The sequence below is a fragment of the Schistocerca cancellata genome, chromosome 4 (genome assembly GCF_023864275.1).
Source record: "Schistocerca cancellata isolate TAMUIC-IGC-003103 chromosome 4, iqSchCanc2.1, whole genome shotgun sequence".
NCBI lineage: Eukaryota > Metazoa > Arthropoda > Insecta > Orthoptera > Acrididae > Schistocerca > Schistocerca cancellata.
Window position 1 is genome coordinate 569381066 of NC_064629.1, and position 27044 is coordinate 569408109.

At 43.8% G+C, this 27044-nt stretch overlaps 1 protein-coding gene and 1 non-coding gene across 2 annotated transcripts in view; both read right to left on the reverse strand.

The window, feature by feature from the left end:
- The window catches only part of LOC126184578 (RUN domain-containing protein 1), a 160066-nt gene that overhangs the window by 129665 nt on the left and 3357 nt on the right, over positions 1-27044 (reverse strand). The window contains exons 2-3 of the mRNA XM_049927009.1: positions 23144-23237; positions 11165-11311 (exon numbers count right to left, since the gene is read on the reverse strand). Of these exons, the coding sequence (XP_049782966.1) occupies positions 11165-11311; positions 23144-23237 (241 nt within the window). The remainder of the gene's footprint in view (positions 1-11164; positions 11312-23143; positions 23238-27044) is intronic.
- On the reverse strand, positions 19507-19581 carry Trnat-ugu (transfer RNA threonine (anticodon UGU)). Its single transcript has one exon. It is a non-coding gene; the product is annotated as a tRNA-Thr (tRNA).

The window sequence follows — 27044 nt, forward strand, 5'->3', positions numbered from 1 at the left end:
GTCAGTGATGGAGTGATCTTGGCAAAAACTGCGCTGGGACAGATCCAGAAGGTCTCGAGACTCAAGGAGCCAACACAACTGCTAGCTCACCATATGTTTGAGCAGCTTGCACAGAACGTAGGTAAGGCTAATAGGATGATAGCTATCCATATCCAGTGGGTTATTACCAGGTTTTAGCACTGTAATGATGATGGTTTCTCACCCCTACAATGGGACTTCCCCAACGCTCCAGTTGCAGTGGAAGACAGCAAGGAGATGGTGCTAGAAATCTACTGACAGATGTTTAATCATTTGGTGATGGATGTAGGCTGGCCCAGGGTTTCAAATGGTTCAAATGGCTCTAAGCACTATGGGACTTAACATCTGAGCTCATCAGTCCCCCTAGAACTCAGAACTACTTAAACCTAACTAAACTAAGGACATCACACACATCCATGCCCAAGGCAGTATTCGAACCTGTGACCGTAGCAGCAGTGCGGTTCCGGACTGAAGCGCCTAGAACCACTCGGCCACAGCGGCTGGCTGGTTTAGGGATTGTATCACGACAATCTTCAAGGGCACTGAGAAATTCCCACTCACTGAATGGAGCATTATATCTTTCAGTCTGGGGTGTAGTAAAAGATAAGTGCTGTTGTTCCACTCGCTGTTTAGGGTACAAAAGACAGATTGGTAATCCTGAAACGCAGAGGTTCGAGCACAGTGCTCAGCAAAATGCTCTTTAATTGCATCTGGGTCAGTACATACAGCTCCATCTGTGGAAATCCACATATACTTGCAGGGGACTGATATCTGTAAAGGAGTCTGAGCTTCATACAAGCTGGGGAAGCAGACGTTTGTGTTCCAGTGGTAGAACGTATCGTTCCCAGCACTGCTGCTTCCATCTTTTGACTAGCTGACAGACCTGGGCCCAGAGATATTTTAAGGCAATGAGGTTCTCCACTGACGGGTGCCACTTATGAAATTGTAGGGCCCGTCTACAATCCCTAATGGCCACTGCAATTTCCTGTCACCAACACGGCATTCTCTTCTGCCAGGGCAATTTGAGGGACAAGGGATTGCTGATTCAGCTGCAGAAACAATGGTTGTAGTAACATTCTGGATTACCACATCAATGTCAACAAGCAATGGAGATTCAACGCTGGTAGCAGAGATGAAAGTGTCCCAGTCAGCCTTGGTAAGATCACATCTGGACAAGCGTCCAGGTGAGTGATGCCGGAGGAGGGACAGGAAGAGCGGGAAGTGGTCACTACCACACAAGTTGTCATGAGGTCTCCAATGGGTAGACAGAAGAAGACAACGACTGCAAACTGCGAGTTCAATGGCCGAATATGTGCCATGTGCTAAGCTGAAATGAGTGGTAGCACCTGTATTTAGGAAGCAAGAACAAGTTGTACATTCTCGACATCTTTATCACTGCCAGTAACATTGGTCCCACCCCACATAGTGTTATGGGTGGTGAAATCACCCAAAAGTAGAAACGGTGGGGGGAGTTGAGAAATTAGTGCAATGAATACATTTTGTGGTACTTCATCATCTGGAGGAAGGTAGATGTTGCAGCTGGTAATTTCTTGTGTAGTCTTCACACAGCTTCTAAAGATGTTTGAAGGGGGCGCAGGCTCACTATATACAGAGATATGGACATATATACATACTCCACCTGACACCCTGTTACAGTCATTACAATTTTTGTAATACCCTGATAGCCACAAAGGGTGGGTGTCTGCATTGCTGGAAACCAGGTTCCCTGAAAGGCAACACAAAGAGCAGATGTAATGCTTAAGAGTTGTCGTAGCTCAGCCAGGTGGGGAAAAAACTGCCGCAATTCCAATGGAGGATGATGCTTTCAGCAGTTGGGGAGGGTACAAAGGGACCAAGGAGGCAGTTTAACACTCAGGGTCAGCTGTGGCCACTGGTTGAGTGCTTCTATCTATTGGTTGGTTGGTTGGTTTGGGGGGGATTAAAGGGACCAGACTGCGACGGTCATCGGTCCCTTTTTCCAAAAAAAGTAAAACCACCCAAAGAGAATAACAAAAAAAAACGAACAACAGGAAAGACGTCAGACGACACAGGACAAGAAATACTCCTACAGAGATCAGACGAAACAAATTAAAATCACACAAAGTGTGACAGTGGTTGGCCGACCATAGAGATAAAAAGGAAAAGCCAACCACCGAGAACACATTAAAAACTCAGCGTAAAATCGTAGGCCAATGGCCAGAATCAACACAAAAGAACAGAACAAACACTCAGAGTAAATAATAAAAACCCCCTGCCCGAATAAAACGGAAAACTAAGTCAGCCATACCAGGGTCATCACATAAGAGGGCAGGGAGCGTATCAGGCAGCGCAAATGTCTGCCTGACCACAGCTAAAAGGGGGCAGGCCAACAAAATGTGGGCCACTGTCAAAGCCGCCCCGCAGCGACATACAGGAGGGTCCTCCCGGCGCAGTAAATAACTGTGTGTCAGGTGGGAGTGGCCAATGCGGAGCCGACAAAGGACGACAGAGTCCCTGCGGTTGGCTCGCAGGGATGACCGCCACACAGTCGTCGTCTCCTTGATGGCACGGAGTTTATTGGGCATGATCCGCTTGCGCCATTCAGCATCCCAAAGCGCAAAAACTTTTCGGCGGAGGACTGCCCGCAAATCAGTCTCTGGGAGGCCAACGTCCAGAGACTGTTTACTCGTGGCCTCTTTCGCCAGGCGGTCAACATGTTCATTGCCCGGGATACCGACATGACCGGGGGTCCACACAAAGACCACAGAGCGGCCGCAACGCGCAAGAGTATGCAGGGACTCATGGATAGCCATCACCAGACGAGAACGAGGAAAACACTGGTCGAGAGCTCGTAAACCGCTCAGGGAATCGCTACAGATAACGAAGGACTCACCTGAGCAGGAGCGGATATACTCTAGGGCACGAAAGATGGCGACTAGCTCAGCAGTGTAAACGCTGCAGCCAGCCGCCAAGGACCGTTGTTCGGAATGGTCCCCTAGAGTTAGCGCATACCCGACATGACCAGCAACCATCGAACCGTCGGTGTAAACAATTCCAGAGCCCTGATACGTGGCCAGGATGGAATAAAAGCGGCGGCGGAAGGCCTCTGGAGGGACCGAGTCCTTCGAGCCCTGTGCCAAGTCGAGCCGAAGGCAAGGGCGAGGAACACACCACGGGGGTGTACGCAGAGGCGCCCGGAAAGGAGGTGGAACTGGGAAAAACCCAAGCCCGCAGAGAAGCTCCTTGATGCGTACGGCGATCGGACAACCCGACCGGGGCCGACGGTCTGGCAGATGGACGACTGACTGCGGGAACAGGACACGATAATTTGGATGCCCGGGCAAGCTAAAAACATGGGCAGCATAAGCGGCCAGCAAACGTTGGCGTCGGAACCGCAGTGGAGGTACACCTGCCTCCACTAGGACGCTGTCCACAGGGCTGGTGCGGAAAGCACCAGTGGCAAGGCGTATCCCGCTGTGGAGAATTGGGTCCAGCACCCGCAACGCAGATGTGGATGCTGAGCCATAAGCTAGGCACCCATAATCCAGGCGAGACTGGATTAACGCCTGGTAGAGCCGCAACAGGGTAGATCGGTCGGCGCCCCAGTGGGTATGGCTCAAACAACGCAGGGCGTTGAGATGCCGCCAACACGCTTGTTTAAGCTGCCGGATATGAGGCAGCCAAGTCAACCGGGCATCAAAAAGGACACCCAAAAACCTGTGGGTCTCCACCACAGCAAGAAGTTCGTCGGCAAGATAAAGCCGCGGCTCAGGATGGACCGTTCGGCGCCGACAGAAATGCATAACGCGGGTCTTGGCAGCCGAAAACTGAAAACCACGCGCTACAGCCCAAGACTGCGCCTTGCGGATTGCGCCCTGTAGCTGACGTTCAGCTGCTGCAATGCTAATAGAACTATAGTAAAGACAGAAGTCGTCAGCATACAGGGAAGCGGAGACAGAATTTCCTACTGCCGCAGCGAGACCGTTTATTGCAATTAAAAACAGGCAGACACTGAGGACAGAGCCCTGGGGTACCCCGTTCTCCTGGACGAGGGAGGAACTATACGAGGCCGCGACTTGCACGCGGAAGGTACGATACGACAGAAAATTTCTGATAAAGATCGGCAGAGGGCCCCGAAGACCCCATCCATGAAGCGTAGAAAGGATGTGATGACGCCATGTCGTATCGTACGCCTTCCGCATGTCGAAAAAGACAGCGACCAGGTGCTGACGGCGGGCAAAGGCTGTACGGATGGCCGACTCAAGGCTCACCAGATTGTCAGTGGCAGAGCGGCCTTTACGGAACCCACCCTGAGACGGAGCCAGAAGGCCCCGAGACTCCAGCACCCAATTTAAGCGCCGGCTCACCATCCGTTCAAGCAACTTGCAAAGAACGTTGGTGAGACTAATGGGACGGTAGCTGTCCACCTCCAGAGGGTTCTTTCCAGGTTTCAAAATGGGGATGACAATACTTTCCCGCCAGTGCGACGGAAACTCACCCTCGACCCAGAGACGGTTGTAAAGGTCGAGGAGGCGTCGCTTGCAGTCCACTGAAAGGTGTTTCAGCATCTGACAGTGGATGCGATCTGGCCCGGGAGCGGGATCAGGGCAAGCGGCAAGGGCACTCTGAAATTCCCACTCACTGAATGGAGCGTTGTAGGGTTCAGAAGCGTTGGTGCGAAAAGAAAGGCTCCGACATTCCATCCGCTCTTTAATGGAGCGGAAGGCCTGGGGGTAATTCGCAGAAGCGGAACTCATAGCAAAATGCTCTGCTAAGTGGTTTGCAATGACGTCGGAGTCAGTACAAACTGCTCCATTCAGTGAGAGCGCAGGGACGCTGGCAGGGGTCCGATAGCCGAAGACCCGTCGAATCTTGGCCCAGACCTGCGATGGAGTGACATGGAGTCCAATGGTGGACACATACCGCTCCCAGCACTCCTTCTTGCCTTGGCGGATAAGGAGGCGGGCCCGCGCACGCAGCCGTTTGAAGGCGATAAGGTGGTCCATGGAGGGATGTCGCTTGTGACGCTGGAGCGCCCGCCGGCGATCTTTAATCGCTGCAGCGATCTCAGGCGACCACCAAGGCACAGCCCTCCGCCGAGGGGACCCAGAAGAACGGGGAATGGCAGACTCGGCGGCAGTGACGATGCCGGCGGTGACCGATGTAACCACCGCGTCAATGGCATCAGTTGAGAGAGGCTCAATAGCAGCAGTGGAGGAGAACAAGTCCCAGTCAGCCTTATTCATAGCCCATCTGCTAGGGCGCCCAGAAGAGTGACGCTGTGGTAGTGACAGAAAAATCGGAAAGTGGTCACTACCACACAGGTCGTCATGCACACTCCAGTGGACAGATGGTAAGAGGCTAGGGCTACAGATTGAAAGGTCAATGGCGGAGTAGGTGCCATGCGCCACACTGAAGTGTGTGGAGGCACCATCATTCAAAATCGAGAGATCGAGCTGCGACAATAAATGCTCAACGGTGGCGCCTCGACCTGTTGCCACTGACCCACCCCACAGAGGGTTATGGGCGTTAAAGTCGCCCAGTAATAAGAAAGGTGGCGGCAATTGGGCTATCAGCGCAGCCAGGACATGCTGCGCGACATCACCCTCCGGTGGAAGGTAAAGACTGCAGACAGTAAGAGCCTGCGGCGTCCACACCCTAACAGCGACAGCCTCTAAAGCTGTTTGTAGAGGGACAGACTCGCTGTGAAGAGAGTTAAGGACATAGATGCAGACGCCACCAGACACCCTTTCATAAGCTGCTCGGTTCTTATAATAACCCCGATAGCCACGGAGGGCGGGGGTGCGCATTGCTGGAAACCAAGTTTCCTGCAGAGCAATGCAGAGGAAAGGGTGAAGGCTGATAAGTTGGCGGAGCTCAGCTAGATGGTGGAAGAAACCGCTGCAGTTCCACTGGAGGATGGTTTTGTCCATGGCTGAGAAAGGCGTGCCGGGACTGGGACGGCAGATTACGCCGCTGGGTCACCTGCTGCCTCCGATTGAGCACCCGTGCTAGTGCTATTGCTATTCACGGCGTCTGAGGGACCGGCGAGATCGAGGTCCTCAGCGGACGCCAGAATCTCCACCTCGTCTCCAGACGCAGAGCTAGAAGGTTGCGATGGGGTGGCTACCACCGCGCGTTCCTTGGGCTTAGAGCTGCTCTTCTTTGATTTCTCACGCTGCTCCTTGGGTTTAACTGGCTGGGAGGGCTTCACCGATTCAGTCTCCGGGACTGAGGAGGATCGGGAAGCCCTTCGACCTGCAGATTGTGGGCACTTACGCCACTGTCGATCGTCAACCTTCCCGCCGGTGGAAACCTGGGAAGGGAGGGACCCAAGGGACCCCTTGCGAGCGTGAGAAGCCGAAGAAGTTGGACAGTTCTCCGGCTTAGAAGCGGGGACCGACGTCCCCGATGGGGGGGATGGTGTTGCTCCTGAGGTAGGTGGCACAGGAGCAACCCGGTGGGTAGAGCCCCCCACTGGCAAGGGGGCAGGAGGAGTTGTACCACTCGTCGATCCGGCCGGAAGGCGCGAAACTGATGGGGCTAGCACAGGTGTTGTAGCAGCGGCGTAGGAAGTTGTCATTCGCACTGGATGTAATCGGTCGTATTTCCGTTTGGCCTCAGTATAAGTCAGTCGGTCCAGGGTCTTATATTCCATGATTTTGCGCTCTTTCTGGAATATTCTGCAGTCTGGCGAGCAAGGTGAATGGTGCTCCCCGCAGTTGACGCAGATGGGAGGCGGGGCACATGGAGTATCGGGATGAGATGGGCGTCCGCAATCTCGACATGTGAGGCTGGAAGTGCAGCGGGAAGACATATGGCCGAACTTCCAGCACTTGAAGCACCGCATCGGGGGAGGGATATAGGGCTTGACGTCACATCGGTAGACCATCACCTTGACCTTTTCCGGTAACGTATCACCCTCGAAGGCCAAGATGAAGGCACCGGTAGCAACCTGATTGTCCCTCGGACCCCGATGAACGCGCCGGACGAAATGAACACCTCTACGTTCTAAGTTGGCGCGCAGCTCGTCATCAGACTGCAAAAGGAGGTCCCTATGGAAAATAACACCCTGGACCATATTTAAACTCTTATGTGGAGTAATAGTAACGTTAACATCCCCCAACTTGTCACAAGCAAGTAACCTGCGTGACTGGGCGGAGGATGCCGTTTGTATCAGTACTGAGCCAGAGCGCATTTTAGACAAGCCCTCCACCTCCCCAAACTTGTCCTCTAAATGCTCGACGAAGAACTGAGGCTTTGTGGAGAGAAAAGACTCCCCATCAGCTCTCGTGCAAACTAAGAATCGGGGCGAATAACTGTTACCTCCATCCTGGGACTTACGCTCTTCCCACGGCGTGGCCAGGGAGGGGAACGTTTTCGGATCGTACTTCTGAGCATTAAATTGAGCCCGAGAACGCTTAGAGACTGCTGGCGGCTGGCCGCCAGCGAGAGATGATGTACCACGCTTCATTGCGGGTCATCCGCCCTGATGCCACCTACTCCGACCAAGGGCCCTCCCCACGGGCGCCACCCAGCCACAGCAAAGGCCACCTGGCAGGATGGCCGTTGCCGGGAGTCCTGATACCCCAGGAGGATAGGCATCTACTCCTTGGCATACGTGGGGAGTTAACGGCGCAGGCATCAGTAGAGCGATCCCTGTGTTGTCAGGGGGCTACAACCAAGAGGGTACATGGCGGCCCCACCACAACGGACTGGCTACCGTGCTGGATCTTAGGTGCAAAACTGTCCAAGGTCGTCGTCGCAGTTAAAAGAAACACTGCAGAGGGCAGCGTGGTAATCGCACCCAGGGACGTATCCCCGCCCTAAAGATCGAAAACGAGCGGGACACCATTGCAACGACGTGAAAGCCGGCTAAAGGTCTAATTGCACGACGGATACAGTGCACCATGTAAGGCGCCCTTCCCCAATTGGCTCGCTCTTCGGAATAATTTAGAAAGATGGAGGTCAAACCCGAGAGGGGACCATCACATAAGGCCAAAACATGTGAGACTCCTTTTAGTCGCCTCTTACGACAGGCAGGAATACCGCGGGCCTATTCTAACCCCCGAACCCGCAGGAGGCTTCTATCTATGACCATCACTGCTGAGGCATTGGAGATCTACATCCTCGGGAAAGCTAACATCTCCACCTCATCCTCAGATGCAGAACTGGTAGGGAGTGGTGGTGCGGGAGCCACCGGAGTTTCTTGTTTCTTTCCAGACTTCTTCTTTATCTGTTTGCTCTCTCATTCTCCTTAGGAACCTGCTGGGAGGGCCTCTCTGAAGTAGCTTCTGGTACAGAAGAAGAGCGTGAAGGCCTTCAACCAGCAGCTTGTGGCTGTTTCAGTCACTGGCTGGTGTCCACCTTTACACGGGTGGAACCCTTGGAAGGCAGAGTCCCAACAGACCCCCTCTGTGCGAGAAGAGCCAGAGGAGGCTGTCACTTCTCCGGCTGGGAGGGGGGGGGGGGGGACTGTTTTCCCTGAAGTTTGAGGGGCGTAGCTCCCAAAGTAGAAGCTTTGTGAGCAACAGAAGAAGCAGTGCCCCCAACCACCATGCAGGGGAGGAGAGGGGGGGGGGGGGATGCAGTGTCTGGCAGACCTGAGAGCCCACTGTATGAGGCAGAGACTAGGGGACTACCATCACCAGGGAGGGCGATGTCGTTGCAGCTGCAGCATAACAAGATGTCAAGTGAATGGGGTGCAACTGGTAAATTTCTTTTTAGCCTCCTGGTAAATCAGCCTGTCCAGGGTCTTGTACTCCATAATTTTCCTCTCCTTTTGGAGAACCACAAAATCTAGCAAGCAAGGTGAATGGTGCTCTCCACAATTGACACAGGTGGGAGGATGGGCAGATGGGGTTTTCAGACACAGTGGATGTCTGCAATCTCTACATGTGGTGCTGGAATTGCACCACGAAAACATGTACCCAAATTTCCAGCACTTAAACCACTGCACAGGAGGAGGGACATATGGTTTTAAATCACATCAGTATACTATCACCTTGACCTTTTCAAGACAAGATGAAAGCACTGGTAGCAACCCTACTATCTTTAGGCCTCTATAGACATGCCAGACAAAGTGAACACAACATCGTTCTAAATTGGCATGTAGCTCATCATCGGACTGCAACAAGAGGTCTCAATGAAAGACAATTACCTGGACCATGTTGAGGCTTTTATGAGGAGTGATCGAAATGTGAATATCACTTAGCTTGTCACAGATGAGCAATGTCGTGACTGGGCTGGGGATGGTGTCTGAATCAGGGCTGACCCATTTCGCATTTTGGATAGTGCTGCCACTTCCCCAAACTTATCCTTCAGGTTTTCAACAAAAAGGAGGGACTTTGTAGCCAGAAAGGAGTCCCCAAGTGTTCTGCTGCACACTAAGTATCAAGGTGAATATGGCTCTCTTTTTTTCTGTAGCCCTACATTTCTCCCATGGTGTAGCTACGGAGGGAAACAATTTGGGGTCATACTTCTCAGCACTGTAGTTGAGCCTTCCCTTCTTACAGACTGCTGGGGCCACTCTGCCACCAGCGAAAGATGACTGGATCCACTTCATTGTGGGTCATCTGCCCTGATGCCACCCACTCCGATCAGAGGCTTTCCCCATTGGTGCCACACAGCCACCGCAGAGGTCACTTGGCGCGATGACCAGTGCTGGGAATCCTGATGCTCCAAGAAGACAGGCATCTACTCCTTGGTATACATGGCAAGTCAAATTCACTCATTTTAGATTAACTTAAAACTAATATTCGCAAAGAAATTGCTGCCACTTCTCATGCAGAACTGAAGAGTATAACAAACACTTTCCTAAGCAAGTGTAAGAAATGCTTGAACGATGAAGGAAAGCAGTTTCAGTATCTTGTTGCTTAATATAAGTGAGTAATTTACTTTTCTTTTTAAGTGTTTATGTTATTTATGTCAGAAATAACTTACGCAATTAACCATATTATATTTACTGCGGACCTGCTGTCACCCGCATCATGGGCCCAGCAGCTGGCCATACTGGCTAGCCGCATGCCACAAAGGCAGTTGCGTTAATGATTGATCACCCTGTATAGGCAGTTGATGAGTTTTGCCACTGGGCAGCAATGTAACTGGCTATGGCCTAAGTAAGAAGATACAAAATGCAGACTACCAATAGTAAAGCATTTCTGAAAAAGAGGAATGTGTTAATATAGATTTAAGTGTAAGGCTGTGATTTTTTTTAGATTTGTCTGGAGAGTAGCTTTATATGGAAGCAGGTGGTGAACAATTCAGACAAGAAGACAGGAGAAGCTTTTAAAAAAATGATGCTACAGAAGAATGCTGTGGATTAGATGGATAGATTTACTAACTACTTAGGAGATACTGAACTGAACTGGGGAAAGAAGAAATTTGTGACACAACCTGATTAAAAGTATGGATCTGTTAGTAGGACACATCCTGAGACATCAAGGAATTATGTGTTTGGTAATGGAAGGAAATATATATATATATATATATATATATATATATATATATATATATATATATATATGTGGGGGGGGGGAGGGAGGGGGGGGATTTTTCAAGGAAAATCAAGGCCTCAATGTGGTAAGTAGGTTTAGTAATTATGTGTCTTGCACAGAACAGACTAGTATGCAGAGCTGCATCAAATCAAAGCATGCAAATTGTCCTATAAGTTCCAGCTCTAAACTACAAATTGTACTTCATGGCAGCAACTGCTGTTTATTATACAAAGTAGATTTTTGTAATCAATGAAATAAAATATAAAAATAGCTGCAGAGTACGAAATAACCTGTGGTGGACAACAGAAATTTTAAGTTATTACGTAGCCTGGATGTTAAAACACCTATAATTATATACATTATATAATGTACTAAAAGTTATACATTAACATGATATGTATTAATGTTTCTACATTAATCTACTATGCAAATAAATAAATACATCAGAAATTCTCTTAACATACAACAAAGAATGCAAGGTGGTTTCTAAAACAAGAATGGTGGATATAAGTTTGAAACGGAAGTGGTATGTGTGAGATGAGAACAGGAGAAAAAACTTAGGTCTGTAAAGGAGTAGGCAAGCTGATTGAGAATCAAAGTGACATGTCTCAAGTATATTCACATATAAACTGCGAAGTGTAATAACATTTGTTACGAATTAATCTACTTACAAAGTAAGGGGGGAAAAGCATCCCCTGTAGTTTTTTGTCTGGAGCATCAGGAATTCCTCTGAAAGCAAATGCTTCCAAGTCTTTTAACAACTTTTCCTTTTCCTCTCCCGGTTCTGTCTCCACTATCTGCCGAAGTCTAAATTGCACCTGAAATTGATTGCAGTTAAAATATCAGAATTTAAAATGTTTATAAATATAACACTGGAAAGTCCTTGGTGAAAAGCAGATAATGAATGGAGTAAAAGTAACTACTCGCCATATAACTGAGGTGTCGTACAGTGACATACACATAAACAAGATTTAAATTGTTCTTAAGCTTTCAAGCAACGAGGTTCCTCAGAGGTAATTAGCAAAAACAACACACACTGAACACTGATTCAGTGTTCCAGCACTGTATGCTGACTGCACTGCCATGAAAATTCAGCACAATTTTCATATCATTTATGTGCCAGTCAACTACTCAATGTGTCATCTATATGGTGAATGGTTACCTTTACTCCTTTCCTTATTTATAAGGTTTTCATTACTAAACTAATTCAGCAAATCAAAATTATGAAAAGTCTTTTTTACCTTATCAGCAAAATTAGTGATTATGTTTGTGACACAAAAGTAATGAACCAAGTATAAAAATCACAACTGTGATTCCTCCACTTGTATTCACTCACAGTGGGAGACAACTATGAACTCTATGGCAGACCATGAACCATTTTTCCATTCTTAGACGTAAAACCCATTAACATAATTAAATACAGTACACAGTTACGAATCTGTTGGCTTGCACATTAAATTACTGCATAAGCAATTTCTGCCAGTGGCTTATTACATATTTGTACTTCAAAAGTATGGAGACCACTCACTGAAATGCAGAAGCATTGAGTCGTCAACAGGCTCACACAAAAAAGAGAGAAAGCTTCCTAGCTTCTGAAGGAAATCATTTCTCAAGACAGCGTATAAAAATAGACACACACACATGAAAATGCACACTTGTCTGTGCCTCTATGAAGTGTTACCTGGGCACACAATGTTACAAGTGCAGTTCAGCCGGTGGACTAGAGTTGGGTGGGGGTTGTGTTGGGTGGTCTGCACAGAGGGAGAGAGCAGCGGGAGGCAGGACGAAGGGTTGGGGGTGGGTAGCAAGTGGCTTGGAGGGAGACAGCCAGTTCGCTGACTAGGAACGCAGGAGAGAGGGTGGCAGGTGCACAGGCTACGCATGTGATGCATAGGTGTTGGAGCTGGTGGGGTGCAGTGTGTGATGAAAGAGATGTGGAGGGGTGAATTGGGAAGAGGTGATAGGAAAGAGAAAGGGTAAGCTGTTGGATGGAGAGTGTAGGGACAGTTGGTTAAAGGAGACTTGGGGATGGATGGGTTGATGGGGTTAAAGAAACCAAACTACGAGGTCATTGGTTCCTCAAAACAAAGTGTGTAAAGTCAGGAAGAGTCCCCAGAGAGGAAAGACACAAAAACAAATCCTGACGAATGTGAATGTGAATGTACACAAGAATCGAGGAAACCAAGAAACAGAAGCAAGTAGAAGGGAGAGAAATGTAAAAGGGTGAATGTGGGAAAGTTGCCCCACCAAAAAAGCAGCTGAAGGCAATGGGACACATTATGTGCAGGAAGACACACCCTCTGCACCCAAATGGTACTTCCACATCATCAATTACCACAAGAAAACTAGCAAAGTGGACAAGTTGATAAAATCTCAGAAAGAGAACACCGATAATGAGACAGTAAACCAACAGCACATGTAGAGGAATAAGCTGAATTAAAAAACTGGGAAGGGCAGGGGCCAGGTCGGACCACTGAGCGAGAGCAGCCATGGGTCCCATGGGCTGAAAAAGTGAAGGGGCACCTCTCCAGTCCCTCAAATGGCAGACGAGGCTAATGTACCCTAAGTTAAAGTGAGTTGTAGAATACACTTCCGTGGGTAAAATGTAAAACCAGATCAACCATTCTGTTGTTGTCCACTAGCACCAGAGATAGCATGTCAGCAAGTTCCTGTACAGGTGCATTGTCCAAGGTGCAACAGTGGCTTGAAACAACGACAGGAAACACCACGGTGAAAGGGGTTGCCTGCTAGCGCATGCCCAGCATGAGTTTGGGCTGCAACGGGCGGCTGGTGCGTAGACTGACACAGCACTGCAACAGTGCCCAATGCTGTGACAGAAGCTGAGCGTCTGAACTGTTCTGCCTAGTATTGTCACATGATGCCTACCTGAAGAAAACTCCAACAGGGCACTCATGAAAAGCAAAACTCTGTGAGTTAGTACCTCCGCATCAGTGTCTTCAGATTTAAAATGTCATTAGCACAAGGGTGCTTCGTTCCAGTACCATCAAATTTGGAAAACTGACATTTGGTCAAAAATTCCTTTGCTTGTTCCAAACATTTTTCTGTTCAAGGAACTGGGAAATAAATAGGCAACAGTTTGTAGACAACTGTGAACAGTACTTCTTCCACAATTCTGCTGATGTATTCTGTAGAGATTTGGAAGGAAAATACTAGAGATGAGTAAGATTCTCCTATTGCTAAAAACCTGAAAAAGGGATAATTAAGCTACTACTATGCTCTTATTTTTAATAAGTTTATATTTCATGGCATTTTTAGTGATGTTTTCAAGAACATATGGAGAAATAGAAGAGAAAGAATGCTTGGAATAGGATCAAACGTCTCAGCAAAACCAAAGACGTGGGTTCTGTATGAGACAATACTTAAGTTGTATCCATAACACTTCATCTGGGAGAGCCTGAGATGAGACAGAGATACAAGCTCCATTACATGTTTCAGATGGACATACAACTTCCATGCAGATAAGCAAAGGTCCTGATCCAAGTGACACAAATTTATGTAAGAGGAAGAAGATGGGTGTTGAGAGCAAGATGTACCTTCTGCTCAAGGGTAAAAAAAGGACAGACTGAAAGGGAAAAAGCATCCACAAGATTGAAAATAAAATATCTATTACAAAGGAATATAGAAATTTATTTCTACTGAGCACAGGCAGTGCTATGAGAACACCCCACCCCTCCTTTTCAGTTGAGTCAAATATGGAGTGTAATGGAGTCCAGATAAAAAAAGGATGATGAAACTGTGCCAGGAGAAGGAATGGAATGTAGTGGAACTTTGTAAGTATTAGAAACTTTTTAAGTAGTAAGTATTATTATTCTTTCTTTCTTTCTTTTCTCAGACGTTATGTCTGGTCAAAAATGGAAAGTGACGCGGACCTTGATCAAGCGTGACTTCCTTTTAACTGTACAGTATATGTTATATTGCATTTAGGAACTTTCGGGTGATTGAACATGTATCAATAATTACGGATTTCTGTAGCTGTATATATAAGTTTGGATGTAGCTGTATTGCATTGATGTACTGGTGGATATTGTGTGGTATGACTCCTGTAGTTGATAGTATAATTGGTATAATGTCAACTTTATCCTGATGCCACATGTCCTTGACTTCCTCAGCCAGTTGGATGTATTTTTCAACTTTTTCTTGTGTTTTCTTTTGTATATTTGTTGTATTGGGTATGGATATTTCGATTAGTTGTGTTAATTTCTTCTTTTTATTGGTGACAACAATATTATTATTATTATTATTATTATTATTATTATTATTATTATTATTTCTTTCTATTCTCAGACATTATGTCTGGTCAAAAATGGACAGTGACGCGGACCTTGATCAAGCGTGACTTCCTTTTAACTGTACGGTATATGTTATATTGCATTTAGGAACTTTCGGGTCATTGAACATGTATCAATAATTACAGATTTTTGTAGTTGTATATATATGTTTGGATGTAGCTGTATTGCATTGATGTACTGGTGGATATTGTGAGGTATGACTCCTGTAGTTGATATATATATATATATTAGATAGATATTATTATTATTATTATTATTATTATTATTATTATTATTATTAATGGGATCATTGTTGTTGTTGTTGTTGTTGTTGTTGTTGTTGTTGTTGTTGTTGCTGCTGCTGCTGCTGCTGCTGCTGCTGCTGCTATCCATAGCTGAGGGAGAATTGCAAAATGAAAAGGACAAAGAAATTCACAGGACAATCAGTGACATGAAGTAGGAAAAACAGCCAAGAAATTATGGTTGTATCGGCAGATATTCACAATCAAATTTAATCTGAAATTCCATACATGTGTGGTAAATGTTTAAAGTTTTCATGTCTTTAATCTGAGGAGGAGGATGAGAAAGCTTTTAACAGGGAACAGGAAGAGAATATGAGAAGCAAAGAAATGTCAAGGGAGTCTGAAAACCTTAATAAAGATTGTGCAAGAAAAGGCAAATCTGTGCTTGCTTAATTTTCCTTGAAAAAATGGCCATATTATTTGCCACTCTTTTAGCTACAAAAGCCTGCTTTTCAACATCATCTCCATACAATGTGATGGCCTTACACCACCTTACTGGGAGGGCTTGTATGTCCACATGGCACCACTCTACTGGTCAACGCCACAGCCAACATCTTGCTGCATCTATAATTTCCTCACCATCCATGTACTGCTTCCCATGGAGTGCAACCTTCAATGGACCAAACGCATGGAAGTTGGAAGGCACTTGATCCAGGCTGTATGGTGGATGAGGATGAATAATCCAATGAAGTTGTGCAAGCTCCTCTTGGGTGTGTAGACTTGTGTTAGGCCTTGCACTGTCATGGAGAAAGGGAAGTTGGTTTGCATTTTTGTGGCAATGAACACACTGAATTAGTTTCTTCAATTTCCTGAGGGTAGCACAGTACATATCCGAGATGATCACTGCACTATGAGGGAGGACATCAAACAGAATAACTATTCAGAGTCCAAGAAGATTGTTGTCACGACTTTACTAGCTGAGGGCGTGGCTTTGGACTTTTTGTTTGGAGGAGAAGTGGTGTGATGCCACACCAAAGATTGCTGTTTTCTTCCTGGTTCAAAGTGATGAACCTATGTTTCATCGCCTTTGATAGTATTTGACAAAAAATTGACAAGATCAGCCTTGTAAAACACAAGCAATGCCACACAGATGATCACTCTTTCCTATCTATGTTCTTCTGTCAGGTGGTGAGGAACCTAGCACACATACACCTTTGAGTACCAAAACTGGTGGATGAGTGAGACAGCACTACCAACAGAGACATCTAGCTGAGCACCGAAGTGCTTGATTATGATCAATTAATCACCTCAAATGAGTGAGTCCACACGTTCCAACACTGCAGGAGTCACAGATGTGTGCAACCAGCTGGCACACAGGACACTGGACAGGTTTGTGTAACCTTGCAATGTTGACAGATGCCTCACCTAACGACTGAACATGCTTTTGTTCAGTACCAGATCTCCTTAGACATTCTGCAATGCCTATGAATATCTATGATGCTCTTCTTTTCCACCAAAATAAACTCAATGACAGCTCTCTGCTTGGAATGCACCTGCATTACAGGCGCCATTTTTAAGGCTATGTACAGTGCCACCACCTATCAGAACTTCATGGAACTATAGATTCTGAAGTGGGAATACTCCATGATGTCCCCACAACAAGTTCTGCATTTTTTCAACCAAAAATGGCTGACAAATTTTGTTGCATTACTTATTGGATGCCCCTTATACTTTAAGCCAACCAATGCCCCTATGCTACAGGGTAATACCATAAACTGAAAGGATAACCTTAGTAACCACAATTCCAAATGAGAAGTGGCCATCTATGTAAATGACACACACTATTCTGCACTTATCTGGTCATAACAAACAAACATGCAGTTGCTTTAACAGTTCATATTTGATTCAAGATAATGGTCCAACTGCTACCTTTGTCACCACAGAAAACCATAGGGACTAAGTAACCTGGCTTGCAAGTACCCCAGGCATCTGACTTACAGATTTTAACGCATGGACTTTACTATAATGTTGTGCTTCCGAAAGAGAGTAACAGAAATCATAGCTCTTACAAATTATCTGAGTGCTAGGATGCTTCCCTGTCTACTGAAGTGAATGAGGCAATATTGTCACACTGCCTGCTTTCCTACACATAGAAAGTACAGTACATTGCTCAGTAGTTCCAATATTGCATTCACAAGCTGTATGAAGTAAAGCCCCGACATCCTCACTAGAACCCACAATCAAGGATACTACTCACTTCCAGGGTGGGTTTAGAAGGTGACTAAAGTACAGGCATTACTATGCAGGCAATATATTTTACATGTATTTTTTTTAATCCTGAGATTAGTGCTACATAGAAATACAATATCCTCACAACGCTCCAAACATGGAGTCCTTAGCTTCACAACGATATTTGATACATTAATCCAGTGATTTTCTATCAGACTACTTTAAACAAGATAATCGGATTCCTCAAGATTCTCTGACAAGTATTACTAAGTTTGCAAGAGCCATTAATGGTTTATTATCTGCAGTAAAGCTGTATAATTGAGCAGAACGACCACAACTTGCAACCACCTGCTCCTCTGCAGGTCCAGTGCAAGGGAACAAGCTACCTAGTGTTCCATAATGAACTCCAAATCTTCATGAGTTTCAAGATCAGTGTCAGGCCTCTGTAAAATGACACATTACTAGAGCTTAAGGTAGAAAAATATACAATCAAAATACCATTAAGACTCTAGCAGTCAAGTATATCGTCTCAGCACTGTAGAAGGCAGAACAGAAGAAGAAGAAGAAGAAGAAGAAGAAGACGCCATCAGTCAATAACCTATCTCAAAGTGTTGCTATGGTTTTGTGAGGAGGAAACAGTCTGAAAAAACCTGATACATGCTCAATTCAGGGACGTGACAGTCAAGATACATAATCAAACCAATAAGAAAACACTGTTGCTATTTACCTCAGTCACAGACACAGCTGTGAATAAGTGACAGAGGAAGGATATCAACAAAGTTTACAAGCTGGGTAAGCTCTTGGCTTGCAAGGTAGGTGGAGAATCTTCCAGCACAGCTTGACACATAACTACAGTACTTTAAGTGTCAGCAAGAGGTGTACGAGGCAAAATATTCTCACAACTGGGTGATATTTGCACTGGCAACCACAAATGTAGCACTTACACAATGAAGAAGGATGACCAAATAACATGTGCTCACTGTAGTGGACAACATGTCACAAACTGGAATGACTCCAAAGCCTTCTTGGGACGCAGTTGATTTAGTGAAGTGACTGCAGTGACAGACACCGATGTCAGGAATGACAAGAACAGCAAGCACAGTTGGGAACTGGAAGGCCAAGTTGCAAAACTTACTGCTGCAGTGATGTTAAGACACACTCACAACTGTTTGCTATCCTCCTGGAGATGATGATGGCACTATGTTTGTGTCACAAAAAAGGTGGCAAGACAAGCAGTTCCTTATTCACCTGTAAGGTGAACACCAGAGATGCCCCCAATAGATTCTCACCTGGAAAATATACACACCCCCCCCCCCCCCTCATTTTTAATAAACATGCAGTCACAATAGAATTACAGTGCCTATATCAACTAGTTGAACAGTTCACATATGGACTCAAACAGCCCACCTTCCTGCCTAAGCAGGGAAAACAGTGAAAAACTGTGTGTAGTACTGACCTTTTACAGATACTTTGAATTTTTTTTTCCTTCTTCCAGCCTAGTAATGGCCTTTCATGAGTTGTAACTGATCATGTATAAAGACTGCTCAGATAGGACGGATTTTAATTTTCCTAAGAAAACATTTATCTTTATTATAATTATTGACATCTTTTAAACATGGTATATACAGGGTGGTTATAATGAAAGTGCAGATACTCACGGAAGTTCAATGTGGGCTATAATTATCATATGGAAGTGAAACTCAGTAGATATGATAATGCGTTTAATGCTGAACCGATTTATGCTGGAAAAAATTAGTTCCGAATTTGTCCACTACGTGCAAATCTGGCTCAGTACAGAATCTCATAGACACCTCTGGTGCTCATATTGAACAAATTGTGTAAGCAGTGGTTAATAATAAAATCAACATTATACTTTTCTCACCTGTCTGACGTTTTCTGCCCACATCCCAATCCTATTCCATTACATATGGAAACATTTCTATATGTCTTTTTGTATCCACAGCACCAGATTTGCATCTGGTGGCCAAAATTCGAACTAATTTTTTTCCAGTGTAAATTGATTTCACATTAACACTTGGAATATATACCAATTTTCGCTGCCATATGGTAATTAAATCCCTAGTGGACCTCTGCAAATAGCTGCACTTTAATTATAACCTTATATGAATATGGTGTCTGTTCTTTTGGACATGTGCGAAAGAACAGACACCACTGATGGACCTGCAGCTGTCTAGAACGAAATTAGAATTATATTAATACCTTCAGCTGCTAACGGGGATAGATGAAAATATGTGCCCCAACCGTGACTCGAACCCGGGATCTCCTGCTTACATGGCAGACGCTCTATCCATCTGAGCCACTGAGGGCACAGAGGATAGCATGATTGCAGAGACTATCTTGTGCACGCCTCCCGTGAGACCCACATTCTCACCTTGCATGTCCACGCACTACATTCGTAATGTCCCACCCCAACACACTCATTACTCGTGGAAGACTTGGAAAGAATGTCTTCCACGAGTAAACACCATATCCATATAAGTATATAGTTCTGGCAACACCGGCCATGACCTCCTTCTTCTGTGCGGATGCACACATATTCTCTGAACTCTTACGGGACTTGGTAGGAATGTCTTCCACGAGTAGTGAGTGTGTTGGGGTGGGACACTATGAATGTAGTTTGTGGACATACAATGTGAGAATGTGGGTCTCACAGGAGGCATGCGCGAGATAGTCCCTGCAGTCACGCTATCCTCTGTGACCTCGGTGGCTCAGATGGATAGAGCGTGTGCCGTGTAAGAAGGAGATCCCGGGTTCGAGTCCCGGTTGGGGCACACATTTTCACCTGGCCCCGTTCATATATATCAAGGCCCGTTAGCAGCTGAAAGTATTAATATAATTCTAATTTAATTATAACCATATGGTATGTAACTTTGTATGAAAGGACACTGGCCTAAGTCTGAAATTTTTTTGAGTTTTCTGAATTAACCTTACTGAAAAATGTTATACGATTTCCCTAACTAAAAAGGAAAAAAATCTTAAGGCAGTGATTACCTTGAAATGCCTCAGCCACTAGCCACAAACCAACTGAATCTACAGCGCTTTTGTGTAATCCCTGCTCAGCTATGAATACGCTGTTTATATCCAGCCAGGCTATCACATATGATAAAATGCTGGTTATGAGTGTCAAAGTGGCATGGAATTTTAATGTCAAACCAAGACAGCATCGTGAAGTAATCTGATGTGCAGTAAGGTGTTAATGCATTGTTCTGTTCTTGTGTGACAGTTACTTCCATAATTCACTCTAACAGCGGGGAACAAGTATATATTCAATGAACAATGCTTTGCACATCTTATCATTTTATGATAAAGTCTCAGTTTGACATCCAAGCATTGTGCTACTTCAACATACACATCCAATGTGATATATGACAATCTTTCCATCAACACATTTGCTAAAGAAAGACCTCAGTCTCCCTTGTGTTAACCGTTAACACTGTTCACGATGAGGATTTAAAGTGACAACAGGGACACATGACATCATCTCCACATTTGTTCTCTGAATCCTCATCTAGTGTCCCATAAAGACTATTGATCACCAACATTCAGTGTTGTTTCTAATTCTCCAACAGAGCAAAACTTAAGAAATTCAGCAATGAGGCCATCACAAATCACACTAACAGCAACCCAAATGAACTTGGTGTAGACTAAACCACGATCCTTAGCCAAGAGCTGATAGGTCGTCAGAGAGAGAGAGAGAGAGAGAGAGAGAGAGAGAGAGAGAGAGAGAGAGAGAGACCATCCTGACAAGTGTACAGAAATATTTTTTGCTGAGGATAAGTTCAGTTATTTATACATTTCATGAAAAGAAAGGAAATCAGGGTTTAGCATCCCACTGATGAGAGTTAATTTGAGAGGGAACACACGTTTGAATATGAGAAAGTTAGGAAAGCAAATTGGCCATGTCCTTTGCATCCTGGCTTCCACATTAATCAATTTGGATGGCCAGATAGAATTAAAAGTTGATTTTCCCAAATGAAAGAAAGCCTTACACACTATGACAGCTTGCTGTGTTCTAAATAACAAATTGTATCATGTAAAATACGTCAATTCAATAAAAATGGTTTGTGTATGATTAAAATATGTACTTAAATGATGATAAGCACTGCATCTGTATCTGTTATACACAGCGCATTAGAATTGTCTCTGTCCTACATACACAGAAAAGTTATCAGCATTTTAAATCTGAATATGACAATATGCCGCTCGGAGCACCTCATATAATTCACAAGCAGATTCTAATAGGGAATAACTACGTTATAGCTCCCTACTCTTCAAAGAAAGTATTTCAAAAAACTCAGGTCTGAACTATCATCAGCAGTCAGAGGCAAATATCTTACACCTAAGTCTCAGTATGTTAGTTCAGTACAATACAGTATTGTGAACAGAACAGTGCCACAAAAGTTCAATGTACTGAAAGAAAGTCTTGTTCAAGATGCCAATAGTTGCTATGATGGAGCACTTTACTTTGCTACCAGTTTTGATCATGACCATTCAACTTCTGACATCACAGATGAATCTGTGTCATATGCCTAAGGTGACTGAGCATTATACCATATGATTATAACTGGTAGCAAAATAAAGTAATTTATATTAGCAGACAGTAGTGTTTACTACATGCCCTTCTGTAAATACCAAAAGTAAGTAATATTTTGGAACACCAGTAAGCTGCTCAGTGAATACAATGATCAATGGCAACTAGTTTCTGTTCATACCCACATAATACAGGGCAATATAGCAAAAACAAACAGGAGTTTATACTGGCAGTGTACAGTGTATATGAAGTGTAGGATAATATCATACATTGGTTCGATATTATAACACATAAAAAAGTGCTCTAGTAAATATCATTATTCGTATTTTTTAAAAACTTATAAGATCAGTTTTCTGCAGGTCAACTGAACCGAAGTGGCACTTAACGTCATACACCTGAACACAGAAAGGGAACGGAAAACTGATATTTTCTTTGCATCTATATTAGTTGTTGGAATGTAGGTTTTAGTGAGAGACTGATCTGTAGTAAAGCACGAGGTATAGGTTAAGCAGGAAGGGGACAATCTGGTAATGTGTTGGCAAAGCCAATGAAAGTGAATGTAAAAATCGTAGATGTGGTGAGATAAATATCTGTAGCTTAGCCCAATGTTCAGGCTAAGTCGAAAGGTGGCTCTCTTACTGTGTGTTGGCAAACCAGTGTAATGAACACTTCAGTTAAACCTTAATTACTGCTATACTTTCCCTGATTTAGTTCCATTGAAGATTAAAAACTAAAAGCGAGAAAAAATGTTGCTAAATTTTTGTTACGAGTTGTTATGGCACATGTTAAATCCCACTGAGGTACCCAGGGAAAGGTGAAATGGAGTACACTTCATTCATTTATTTAATCCATGTGATCTGACAGTAAAAAATGTGTTACAGATGCAAGGCAAAATTTGTTAACATTGCTAAACTCTATTGTGGGTAGATTACGGTATTGTAATACACTGCAACAGACTGACTAAGTTACCTTCACTGAGCAGTTCATGTTTTGCACTTAAACATGACCAGCAAGATTACTTTTCTAGGTATTCTTTTACATAGTAAAAAAGTGACAATGAATAGGACTTCACGAAATTACTAAACTGAGTGTTGTTTTCAGTAGAATTTATATGTATGGGGAAGTTGTCGAACAGCTGGATGCCCATGTGGAATGTTCCCTTTTGTCAAAGTTGAGTGTTTGCATGTAACACAAGCAGATTTGGGTTTATTCTGGTGCTGTGTTTGGTAAAAATACTAACAGCATTAGCAAGTGTGCAATGTACTGAGGATCAATTCTAAATTTTGTCACTTCTCAACAATAGCTGACTAAGAATGCTGAATCTCTGAAGATACTCACTTGTGCAAAATGTGTTGTCAGAGAGATAAGTGCACTATTAAGTGACTCATGCTGCTCCTCAAGATCTCGCAACCTTTTCTCTTCTGGTGTAAACCTGAAGACAAAAGGAAATATGTAATTTTCACACTGACTAAGGTAACAGGCTAAAATTTTAAATTCTCGAATGAAGAAATTATAAGTATAATGAAGTAATTTTACCCGCATACGTGGCACTTGGGTCAAGTCGGATAATGTATGTATGAGAATTATACGTGAGATACTCAATGCTGATGGTATACAATTATCCATATGCAAGTTTGACAGATGAAACGCTGGATCTACAACATGGTAATGTACAGCTTGTATACATGCTCATATGACATTTCATAATGATGTGGAACATGCCAGTTCAACATAAATTTTCATTACACACAATATGTACACATGCAAGAATGGGACCAACAACGACTGAAGAGACTCGTTCAACATGACAGAAGTGCAACCCTTCCATAAATTGCTGTAGATTTCAATGTTGGGCCATCAACAATAGTCAGTGTGCAAACCATTCAACAAAACATCATCAATGTGGGCTTTCGGAGACGAAGGCCCACCCGTGTACCCTTGATGACTGCACAACACAAAGCTTTACGCCTTGCCTGGGCTCGTCATTGGACTGTTGATGACTGGAAACATGTAGCCTGGTCAGAAGAGTCTCATTTAAAATTGTATTAAGCGGATGGACATGTACGGGTGTGGATAAAATCTCATGAATCCATGGACTCAATGTCAGCAGTTCAAGCTGGTGGAGGCTCTGTAATGGTGTGGGGCATGTGCAGTTGGAGTGATATGGGACCCCTGATATGTCTAGATACGACTCTGACAGGTCACATGTATGATAGCATCCTGTCTGATCACCTGCATCCATTTATGTCCACTGTGCATTCCGGCAGATGGTAATTCCAGCATGACAATGTGACACCCCACACATCCAGAAGTGCTACAGAATGGCTCCAGGAATGCTCTTCTGAGTTGAAAGACTTCTGCTTGCCACCAAACTCCCCAGACATGAACATTATTGAGCATATCTGGGATGCCTTGCAACATGCTGTTCATTTCAGAAGAGATCCCCCCCCCCCCCTCCCCCCCTCGCCGGTACTCTTACGGATTTATGGACAGCCCTGCAGGATTCTTGGTGTCAATTCCCTCCAGCACTACTTCAGAAATTAGTCAAGTCCATGCAACACTGTGCTGCAGCACTTCCACGTGCTCACGGGGATCCTACACAATATTAGGCAGGTGCACCAGTTTCTTTGGGTCTTCAGTGTGTGTATATTTTACACACTATATTTTTCAGTTACTACTTCATATCTAAGATTCATCTGTTGAGCAGAAGGAGTGGTAATTCAGAAAGTTTTTTTATGTTGGTTGGCATCTGTCAGACTTCTAATGATATTGGGCAAATTGTGAACTGTATTTTATTCATCTCAAGACGTACATTTGCAATCCATTTGGTTTGCAGACAGGAGACATGTCAAAATTTTTTAATACAGTTACAATGATTTTACACTAATTAATAATAGTATGACATTAAATAATCGCACTATAAGTATATTTCTTGGAACATGTAACACATTGTATTCAGCTCAAATTTCTAGTCTGTCCTGCATGAATTCATCCACTGAGTAATAAAAGTTCAGTGTCAGTACCTCGTATAGCTTTCTTTCAAGTGGACTTAAATTCATCTGCATCAACTTGTTCCCTTTTAATTTATTACAAATTTTCATTCCCATGAATTGAGGTCCCTGGGCCTACAGTCTGAGGCAGTGGATGGGGAGAAAAATAAGTCTTTGTTTCTAGTATCATGTGAATGGACAAAATGGTTTCCCTTAACTAATTAACATCTGCTGTACAAAAATACAATAATATCATATATATGTATAGGGGTGGCAGAGTTGATATTTTAAGTTTTCTAAATAATGTACGACATGGTTCTTTATGACTAGCAGTGGGCATATTTCGCATGATTTTTTTCTGTATTTTTTGCATCCGCACTACGCTTGTTGAGTTACCCCAGAAAAGTAGCTCTCATACGCCTCTTTTCATGTGTCCATGTCAGCTGCAGTTGATAATATTTGCATTGCAAACGCAAAGCTGCTCAGTTTGTTTGGTAGGTATTTAAAGTGTGCCTGCAAGCTAACATTTTGATCTACATTTAAACCTAAGAATTTGACTGAGTCAACTTCTTATATATCCTGGCTGTTGTGAACAATCTTAACCTGCTCACATTTTGACTGTTTGGTTTTGAATTGTATCATGTGAGTCTTAGATAAGTTTAAACTCAACCCATTAACTGAACCAAGTTTCTAAGGTACTGAGAGTACTGATCACAGATTTGGGAATTTTTTCCAAATCCTGATCTTCAACGAAGACAGAAGTATCATCTGTGAACAGGACTGATGGAGAACTGATATTTAATGGTAAGTCATTGGCAAAGAAGAGAAATTGGACTGGGTCTGATATGGAGCCTTGTGGAACACCCTGAGAGATATATTTTTTTTTTTTCCCCCAGTCAGAAAAATATTATGTGCTGTTTAAAGGGATACTGACTCTTTGCTTTCTGTTTGATAAGTAGATTGAAGCCATTATAGGGCAGTGCCACTTATACCATACTTTTCAAGTTTGTAAATAAGCAATGCTTGGTTTACAGAATGAAACGCCTTTGTGATGTCGCAGAGAATTCCTGCCACCTTATTTCTCTTGTCTAATGATGTACTTATCTTCTGAATGAAACTGATCGTTGCATCGATGGTGTTTTTCCAAACTGATTGTTTAGAATAACACAATATTTTGCAATGACGTTTTGGATATGGGCAACAGCATGTTTTTCAGATATTTTAGATATGATTTGGAGAATTGAGGTAACACAATAATTTTCCGTGATCTCTCATGATCCCTTCTTGAAGAGTGGTTTTACTTAAGCATATTTCAGTACCTGTAGGAAACCGCCCTCTTCAAAACACTGATTTATTATTGTGAACTACTTTAATAACTTTGGAGGCCATTCCAACCCAACCTGCGGATTTTTTGTTTCTTCGTGTTAGAATAGCATTTTCTACTTCCTCCACAGAAACGTTTGAGGATTTTGTAAAGTTTTCAGAGATTCCACTTAGTCCAAAGGGATTTACTTTGTTGTGTTAATTTATTACACCCACATCAGACATTGCTACATTTATAAAGAATTCATTAAAGTACTCTGGTATTTGAGTTGACTTATAACAGCATTTACTTCAATGTCAATTTTTGAAATTCCTTGGTTACAGGCTTTAATGCCTACCTCATATTTAATGACTGACCACATAGCCTTTGTCTTATTTTTATGATTTAAAATTAGCCTGTTTTGCTGCCTTGACATCTCTTAAAGATGGTTTTATGGTTTTATAGAGTCTAACATATCCAAAGAAATCAATATTTTTTTGTACTTTAGTTCTCTGTGCAGCTGCATTTTCCTTACACTGGAAATTTTTATGCCTTGAGTAATCCACTTTAATTTATTTGTCATTTTATTGCTGCGCAGTTTAGGTGAAAATGGTTCATTAAAGACACCAAGAAAACTATTTAGGAATTTCTGAAAGTTTTCATCACTTGAGATAGAATATCAAAAGGCCATGTTTTCTCTTTTAGCTTCTTACCAAATACCAGCAAGTTTTTTTAGCAAAAATTCCTGCTCATATGGATTCTCATATGTGAAATGTTCCTGTCTGTCTGTGGCAGCTCAATGAACAATGCACAATGATCTAAAATACCTAGATCTAGGCAGAATTTATATACATAATTAGTTAGAACATTGTCAATACAGGTTGCTGATTGGCCATTGTCTCCGGTAGATTCAAAGAAATTCAATTTGAAACCATATTTCTATACT